Source organism: Atta colombica, unplaced genomic scaffold (genome assembly GCF_001594045.1).
Source record: "Atta colombica isolate Treedump-2 unplaced genomic scaffold, Acol1.0 scaffold153, whole genome shotgun sequence".
Classification (NCBI taxonomy): domain Eukaryota; kingdom Metazoa; phylum Arthropoda; class Insecta; order Hymenoptera; family Formicidae; genus Atta; species Atta colombica.
The window spans coordinates 2858800-2868290 of NW_017259243.1; the positions used below are offsets into that span (position 1 = coordinate 2858800).

Genomic DNA, 9491 nt, shown 5'->3' on the forward strand with positions numbered 1-9491 from the left:
TCCTTTGAATAAAGTATACAAAATCCACACCAATTATCTGAAATAAATTACTAATTAATGAATATAGGATTTATACCAATAAGAAATTATTTTAGTTCTCTAAGAAATATTTTTACAGCTACTATATTATTTTCTAAAAAAAATTATAAAATCTAATATATTGGAAATACAGGATGTTTTAAATCTACCAAACTAAATATCAGAATAAATATATATGTAATTTTTTTATACACATATATATAAACCTTTTTTAAGATATAAGGTGCTTCAACATTTAATTTACATCGCCTTTCTGTGGTTCTAACAACACCGTCCTCGCTCTCTTCATCTAACATAACTTCACATCCAATAAAAACTGGTATCTGTGGACATGTTGGAAACCTACGCTCATATGCCTGTAAAAAAGAGAATAAGATTTTTTAAATGTCTTTTTGCTTGCTCAGTGCATCATATTATAATTGAAATAACTCATGGAATACTTGATAAGCAAAAAGATCAAAGACAAAAAATTTTTATGCAATCGAAATTTAAAAAAATTGAGGAAAAAAGAGAAAGGGACATTTAAAAGATAGTTGATGCTTCCGTATAATTTAATATAGGTATTCGCAGCGAGAAATCGTTTATTGGATTTTCTGGGATATGGCATATGTTCTGTGAAGGACATAGGAGCACGAAATGCAATAAATATTGTATGACAGTCAAGTTTGAAGGACACATAGCATTAAACACACCATCATGACAAGAGCGAAAGGATGCTTGTAAACTCGCACAGGCGATTGGTATTGCTGAACCATGATTATTGGTTCTCCTCACGTGTTCACGTATCAAATCTACTCCGATTACGCACGAGACCTATGATAATTCAATCACAGTATAGATATATACAGTATAGTCATTACAGATAATCAATTGGCAGACGGAAGCAGACGGAACTCACAGCGCTCTCACAAAAGCACTGTCACTATTCAGCGAGGACTAGATGGAACAGAAGCTCGCAGATCCGCTGCACTTTGTGGTCGTGATTTCCAGTGCCATCTTGAATCCGATACTGTAACTTAAATAATATAGTCAGTCATGAAAACATTTGTAGAATTACTCATTTCGATAAGTTTTGGAATGCCGATAATCTTAAATTATAAATAAACATTGATAATTTAATCAGAGATTAATTTAATCATAGGTTAATTTAATCTCTACTTAACTCTTTTTTTTCATTATAGTTATATGATCTCGTATTATGATATAAAATATTGCAGTTTATTTTATTTAGTTTTTTATTTTTAAACTATAAATATATATGTTAATTATAATTATAATAGTCTTATATAGATATTATAGATTGTACACATTTTATGTTTTATAGGCAATATATATTTTAATTATGTATATTTAAAAATTCAGTAAATACAATGTTACGTAACGTACATGTAACATTGTGTTTACTGGGAATGATTACAATATTCTTCATTTATTGCTATTGGGTGATAAAAATAATTACAAACATTATAAATTTGCAGAATTATAATCTCCTTGAAATAATTTAAGACTTTTAATATTCCTAAGATTTTTATTGAGTTATCGCGGATTAAATAAAAAAAGCATTAACTTTGATTGCTTATATAAATTCCATTAAATATCATCGTATTTCTCATCGCAATTCAAATAATAGATTCTTAAAGTTTAAATTTTACTCTATGGAATGATACAATTGCCAATTTTTTTAGCACGTATTTTATACAAATTTATACAAATATACAAATCGAAATAGTGTTATGAATAATTTTTGCTCCAACACACATATATATATATATATATACATTGCAATAAAAATAATATAACAGAAAAGTCCTTATAAGTAATATTTTTGAAATATCAAAATATTTTTATAAATTCGCTAACTTAATTGTAATATACGCATATGTAATATACGCACACAAAAATACAAATCTCGTTTTAGACCTATTTATTCTATATATTTTCTATATATTATTCTATATATATTCTATATATTTATTCTATATTTGGGAATATATAGAATAAATGTGGAATAGAGAGAGAGAGAGAGAGAGAGTCGAAGCTATTTCTAACATGGCTTCGAAATCTTTTCTCTTCAATCGATCTCACAATTTTCACGCATTCCAAAACTCATCAAGAAAGACATATCGCAATCTTCGGATTGTGGCCTATCGGTGTCATGATCGATGTGATGATTGGAAATTTGCGTGGCTTGCCATATCATTTAATATTTTGTGAATCGTGTTACAACTGTTTTTTGCTGCGATCTGCGATCAGCTGCGATAGAATTTTAATAAACTCGAGATTGATTTGAGTGCAAGTGATAATTTCAATATTAGGGGAAAGAATTTCTCACTCATGTGATGAGCAGCGCATGTGAGGATTCGTGTCCATGGACGAACTATTTGTCGGAGGCGATCAATAAATACGTGCTCAACCTGTTTTCATTCCTGTCGACATTCGGTCTAACCTTTAATTTTGGCGACATCGTCATCATTGATGACGAGACGTCGTTGAAGCTCCGCGAATTTCTCCACGAATTGATAGCATTGCTGTCATTTGACGATTTTCAGTTACAACTGCTCAAAGTCTTCCTGTTGACATTTCTAAGTAGCGTGGCGTTAATCTTCGTTGCTTGGTACATTTATGGCTCTAGAATTACGGAGCAGTTCATGAAAACAGGTAAGATCGCGTGAACGCTTTTCCCTTTTGCGCATAATTATAAAAATCATTATTATGTAAAGGATTCAACATCTATATCCTTTCGTTCCTAATATTGTATTTGAGAAATATATAAATGATAAAAATATTATAAATATATATAATGTAAAATTAAAAATATTTAATGGCGATAATTTTTACATAAATAAACAATTTTATCTTTTAGGCGCTGCTGAAGATTGTAATTCATCAACTGAGTAATATATTAGATATTTAATTACTATTGGACAGTCTATTGACTTTATAACAAACATGGCTGATAAAATCAAGTCTTTTTTTCAAAAAAAGAAAACAAATGCAAAATTTATGAAAGCAGGAAAAGGATACAAGTAATTGCAAATAATAATATAAATCAAAAGGCTTGATACAACAGTGTGCTAACCTATATTTTGTAAAAACAAAATAAATGGACTCTAAAATTAAAGTAATAAATGAAAATTATGAATATTATATTATTTGATCAAAATTGAGGATCAAAACACGTTTGTATTTTCTATTAATATAAATCCTACATGTTTTATAACCTTTATTCTTTAATTTATTTTTAGAGTTTATTACTTTGTTTTTGCAAAATGTGTATTAGCTTACTGTTGCAACAAGTTTTCAATTGTTGATATAAATTTAGAAATAATAAATTAATTAATGACATCGCACTGTTTTCAATTTATATAGATTAACGGAGTCTACCAGTACTATATATTCTTCAACAGAGCCTAAAGAACCAATGAGGAGGACGGAGCCTACAGAGGAAGCTAAAATAGCAGGTCAAGCTGCCTTAGCAAGATTAGAAGCAAAGAAAAATGATAAACCAAGATTTAATACGTGTGTAATATTTAAGATTATTTTTAATTATTATTATACACATGTTTCTATATTATTATTTAATTTTAGCAAGATTATTAGAATTTTTATCATATCAATCTGATTAATATTATGATTATTTATAGATCATATGCTGCCATTCAAGCTCGTGTTAAACGTGAATTGGAATTAGAAAGAAAAGCAGCACAGCAGAATTTACAACAGACGGAAGATATAACATTAAAAGAGAAGAAAATTGTAGATCCTTCTATTTTTGCAGTTACTGATGTGTTCTTCCGTTGCCCATATTTATCTGATGAAATATTGTCGCGGGATGAGTGGAAAAAGAAAATAAGAGAATTTCTGTATGAACAATTAATGGGAGAAGAAGCAGGACTAACAGCATGTTTAATTATTCAAAGTTGCAATTTCGGAAAAGAGAAGATCGAAAGTTGTGTAGAAACACTTGGCAAATATTTGGACAATATTATTAACAATCCGAATGTTGAGAAATATTGGAAAATCAGAATGTGTAACAAAATATTCCAAGTAATACTGTCTCTTTTTAATGATTTATTTAAAATAATTTTAATTTTTCAAATAGCTTATATATAATAACTTATATTTTTATAGGAAAAAGTTTTGCCTATTGAAGGAGCATTAGATTTCTTGAAAGCAGCTGGTTTTGAACAGCAAAAGTTATTGCATAATGAGAACGAAGAAGACTTTTTAGTGTGGAGTCCTGATAATTGTAACATTGAAAATCTCACGATGTTAAATGAAGCATTAAGATCTGCTGAACCCATTCCTATTGAGTTAGACAGGAATTTACAAGTATTAATGCCTAGTCAAGCTCGTGTGAGAAATGAATTGCCACCCAGCTTTTTTACGATAAGTAAAGAAGAAATAAAAAAAGAACAACAGCTGCGGTAAGTTCATGTACAATATATTAGATAGCAGAATCTTTCGGAATATCTAGATAATAAATAAATGAAAATATTGATTATTATTAGGACGGAAGCTGTAGAAAGAAACCAAATGTTAAGAACAAAGGCTATGAGAGAGAAGGATGAGCAGCGTGTACTTAGAAGATATAAATTTGCTGTACTTCGGATTAAATTTCCAGATGGAATAATATTGCAAGGTACTTTCTCGGTACACGAAAAGTTCCAGAATGTAATCGAGTTTGTTGCTGAAAATTTAGTTGACGATAAAGTGCCCTTTTTACTGATAACACCAGACGGAATTAAATTAATAAAAGAATGTCATGGAAAGACACTCCTAGAATTACGATTAATTCCTACAGCTATAGTGGAATTCTCCTGGAATGTAACTGAGAAAGAAAGTATGCCTAAGAGATATTTGAAAGAAGATGTGCTTTCTTATATACAAACAGTTTGAACATAATATATTCTGGTACAGATAACAATTCAAAATGCTTTTTTAAAAATATTTTCTTGATACTTTTAGCATTATTGTCACAATTTTCTGGTTATTCCAGTTTTTGGAGAATTTTTTTTTACATTGCGTCTATTCTTCGTACACTGTTAGATAATCAAAAGAGCAAGGGAACTCAATCTTTTGAGTTTAACATTTTGTTATTTTTAATTTCCATTTATGTATCCAAAATATAATTCATTTTTGTAGTTGATTTTAATGTAAACTACATACATTAATGTGTGCACTCAATGAATAATAAATTTGAATCAAGTTTAATATATTTTCTTGAGAGAACTTAGTTAACTGTATATTAATTATTTAATTAAATTAATGACATATTAACAAGGAGCAATGATGACTTATAGAAAATAACTGAGAAAAAATAATTTAAATTGGGTACAATTTGACATTATGAATTTAACAGTGTACATTATTATTTATATCAAAACCCCAATTGTGTAAGAAAAGTGATCAGAGTATGTTGATTAGGTTTTTAATATGAATAAATTTATTAATATCGAAGTATGTATATTTATCTATTCCATTATCTATAATATAAATAAATGTTAAGAAAAAAATTGCAATGCAATTTTATTATATTTTTCAATTTTATTGATATAATATATGTATGTAAATAAGCATTAATAATATTTATCTAATCTTACATATCTTACAATGCATATTTTTTTGCGATCATATTTATTTAAAATAATCATGTTGCATATCTAATTGGAGAATATATGGTTGTATAAATAATATGAATATGTATTGATTTGCATGGAACAAAGTTGATTATAATATAATAATAACAATTATATACATAATGGGAATTGCTGCGTTCAGCAAAGAAAACTAATCAGTTAGCGCTTAGTAATTGATTCTTACACTTAGATCCAGCGAAGAACTAAAGACAAGAACCAATTATATTAAAGAATCACACTAAGCGCTAACTGATTAGTTTTCTCTGCTGAACGTAGCCATTTTATATATATTATAATATCAAGACTCTGATTTTATGTTCAAATTTTGCAATTGTTATATTTATTTCCTATCACATCCATATCTCATCCATTGTAATATGTTGCGCCTTCAGATTTGTACAAACATAGCACGAAGTACGAAAACATTGCTTACTCTCAGAGAAACCGGTTATTCGTGATGAATCGCAGACAATTTTGCATCTCTTAGTAATTACTTAAAACCAGTTTGTGGGCATCACTTACATCGCCCCCAATAGTATTTATAGGGATATGCGTATACATGAAATGAAGATTCCTCTCATAACGATATTGTAACAAAGTAGTGTACAAACAGTAATGTGCGTATGTACGTTTCGATTTTCGCAGAAATAAAGCTTACTTTCTTTATATACTTCTGTACTATAAGCCTACAGTGAATAATCTTCAGAAAATATTTATTAAGTTGAATTACGAAAATTTGTAATTAGTTGCACTTAATAACGGTGTAAGCAAGTTTTCGATCCAGTTGGACGATTCACGCACGATTTCACGAGAGTTACTTCGCACATCGCATGCAATATCGACCGACACTCCCAAATGCGTGTATAAAACGCAATACGCACCGGCTGTCGCGGCTGTTCCTATTGTTGTATGTCATACGCTTTTTTACCGCATTGTTCGAACTGGATCGCTCGCGTTTCCTGTTGCGTGTCAGAATAGGGTTTAACGCTGTATTTAGGCGCGTGCAACTCGGCACAAGGAATTTTTATTTTTCACTGATGTACGTATCTAACACACACATGTGAAAACACATTTTGGAAAAAGATAAAATGATTTTAGAAAAAATAAGATGATTGTATTGCTAATGAATTTCTCTCTAGAATCTAGGTGACACATTTTTCTATATCATCGAGTTTTAGAAATTTCTCGTTCGATTTTATTTTATTTCTATTCATGTTTCGTGTATTTGTACATATCATAAGTATCAAAATACTTTCTCTATTAATAAAAAAATGTTTATAGTATTAACAAATTGAATTTTATCACAATTAATGTTGTAATTTCTTTTTTGTTCGTAAAATGTATTATTAGTTATTATTGTTGTTAATATATGATCACATTAATAATATATTATATTTTGCAATTTTTACAAATATGATAAAATCTGCATTAATAATACGAAACTTTTGTCTTGCATAAATAAATGTATAACAACTCAATTTATTTCCATATACTAAATTAACAAATTAAGAATTGAAATTCCTAGAATTATAAGGTTGAAAATTTTAAATTTTAATATTATTTAAATTCCTATAAATCGACAAAGAGATTAAAAAAATAAAATAAGAGACTGCACTATCTAGAAAATTTCAAAAATTTTTCGAATATTTTCTGTATTTCCAAAAATTACAATCGAAAAAATTTGAAATTTTGAATTGAATGGAAATTATAAGAATTTCAAAAATTGAAAAAATATAAAATGTAATTAGCAAAGAGTTTATGAATATACAATATATATAGTGTGATAATTAAATTTTCGCACTGGAGCCAGAAAAAAAAAACAAAAAAGAATCGAAATTATTTTATATTATTATTTATACTATTATTAATACAATCCCCCACCTGCTTCCAAACAACGTTTACATCGCTAATAACAAATTGATTTGAGAAAGCGCGCTCCTTGAATTTCAGTTCTTTCGTTACAAATTGTTAAGTCGATGACATATTCTCGTCTTTTCTAAATCTCGTCCCCTTCATTTTTAACTAGAAGATAAAAAAAAAGTCATCGTTAAATCAGGCGAATAAAGAGGATGAGCTAACACGGAGATCTTTCGGTTCATCAAAAATTCGGATACAATGATTGAAGAATTTACTGGTGTGTTGGCAGAAGAAACTAGGACCCACTTTTCTTAAACTTAATCCTAATGTGATGAACTCAAGTGATCAAGAGATTCATCGCATTAGATCTGAGTTTAAGGAAAGTGAGATATGTTATCGATTCAACAGACTGTGAAGATCGAAAATTGAAGATGATTTGAGAAAAAAACATTTTCTCGTTTATTTTTTTCTCATTCGATTCATTGTTTGAGCAATAAATATTATTTGGAAGCGGGCAGGAACTATATTAAATAATAATATTGATAAATATTTTCAACTTTTTTTATTTGTTTCTTTATAATCTGAGTAAAACTGGAATCTCTGGGAACTCAATTGTTATGTCATATACATTGCTTTAAATATCGATAAAAAATTATTAAAGATAGATACTGTGACTACATAGTTGTAAAATATTGTAGTAAATTAATATAATGTCAATAATAAAATATATAAGTTGTATTTTAAATATGTATTAACTTTTAACAAATATATAACAAATATAAAATATATAACACGTATATTAAGAATATATATTAAAAAATGATGTGACAGTCAAAACTACCTTTAAGGAATTTATTACTTTGAGAGCTCAAATTTCTGAATAGTATAGATACAAATGGTATCACAAATGGTTGAAAGAAAAGTATTTTATGTGCTGACGTATAGCTCGATTAATAAAAAAATTTATTTTAAACAAAATTACTACAGTTTGATGTGAGTTCATTAAAAAAATCAATTAAAAAATTGTTTTATTGTACGACAATCTGATATTATTATTGGCTAATTTTTATTGGAATTTTTCGAACATGGAATAATTTTCTTCGTAGTTTTCTTCCTGCGACAATGGATTTTCTTGTCGACGCTTTGCATTGTCCTTCGATTTACCGCAGCCTCGTGGTTAGTTTCTGATCCCGATCAGCATTGCATCTTGTGGTTAGATACTTCGATAGTACTCCGATCTGCTTTCTTCATATTTCAAAGGTATAGATTATCAATTCATGTTTTGAATATGACTTTGAATTTATTGCAATGTGCGAATGTCAATAACATTTTCTCCTGTCAAATCGAGTTTAAAAGAAGAATCATTTCGATATTTTAAATCCTCTTAATCATATTTTTATGTTTTATGCGTTTTTTATATTTTTAATAATAATTATTGTGGAGCAATGTTTGTGGAAGTCGTAATGTTTTATGTAGTCTACAAAATCAGAAAGACTAAAGATATAAGAATACAAATATATCCTATATGTGTATATATTCATTTTTTGAATATTAATTAAAGTGCAAAATATTGTAAATGCCAAAATTGTAAAAATGTTTTTTATTTTATAAATGGATTGTAAAACACTATGTTCTGTCACATATTAATATTTGACGTAAAAAGTATTGAGTGAAGAAAAATGGATACTCAAGTACTACTCAAAATGTTGTAAATCGATTGTGTAATATTTTTACTTGAACTTATTTTGATTTGCATTTTTATTTATAACGCTTTAACTTCATTTTTAATTAAACTCACAAGGTTTTAAAATTTTAAAAACTTTAATGCAATTTAAAAAAATTAAAATTAAGTAAGAGATTTTGTAGAGACTGATTACATATTCTTATAATTATCACAATAATTTTTTATAAAATTTTTGAAGTAATAATTTAACGAAAAAAAGTTTCTTCTTTCTT

The 9491-nt window shown here is 27.8% G+C and overlaps 2 protein-coding genes across 2 annotated transcripts; both read left to right on the forward strand.

Moving 5' to 3' along the window:
• The first annotated feature begins 2204 nt into the window (after positions 1-2204).
• Positions 2205-2984, forward strand: LOC108685422. The gene is made up of 2 exons (XM_018190200.1): positions 2205-2697; positions 2903-2984. Exons 1-2 carry the CDS (start codon positions 2379-2381, stop codon positions 2935-2937), a joined length of 354 nt encoding a protein of 117 aa, XP_018045689.1. The 5' UTR covers positions 2205-2378; the 3' UTR covers positions 2938-2984.
• Positions 2972-5091, forward strand: LOC108685421 (UBX domain-containing protein 6). Its single transcript, XM_018190199.1, has 5 exons — positions 2972-3065; positions 3409-3558; positions 3684-4086; positions 4171-4466; positions 4551-5091. The coding sequence occupies exons 1-5, from the start codon at positions 2989-2991 to the stop codon at positions 4936-4938; spliced, it is 1314 nt and encodes a 437-aa protein (XP_018045688.1). The 5' UTR covers positions 2972-2988; the 3' UTR covers positions 4939-5091.
• The last annotated feature ends 4400 nt before the right edge of the window (positions 5092-9491 follow it).

Bases quoted from the DNA above. Each gene is read 5' to 3' on its own strand.
- LOC108685422 (XM_018190200.1), top strand. From the start codon at position 2,379: ATGAGCAGCGCATGTGAGGATTCGTGTCCATGGACGAACTATTTGTCG. The intron at 2,698-2,902 runs GTAAGATCGCGT...TTTATCTTTTAG, and splicing joins GGAGCAGTTCATGAAAACAG to GCGCTGCTGAAGATTGTAAT.
- LOC108685421 (XM_018190199.1), top strand. From the start codon at position 2,989: ATGGCTGATAAAATCAAGTCTTTTTTTCAAAAAAAGAAAACAAATGCA. The intron at 3,066-3,408 runs GTAATTGCAAAT...CAATTTATATAG, and splicing joins AAAGCAGGAAAAGGATACAA to ATTAACGGAGTCTACCAGTA. The intron at 3,559-3,683 runs GTGTGTAATATT...GATTATTTATAG, and splicing joins GATAAACCAAGATTTAATAC to ATCATATGCTGCCATTCAAG.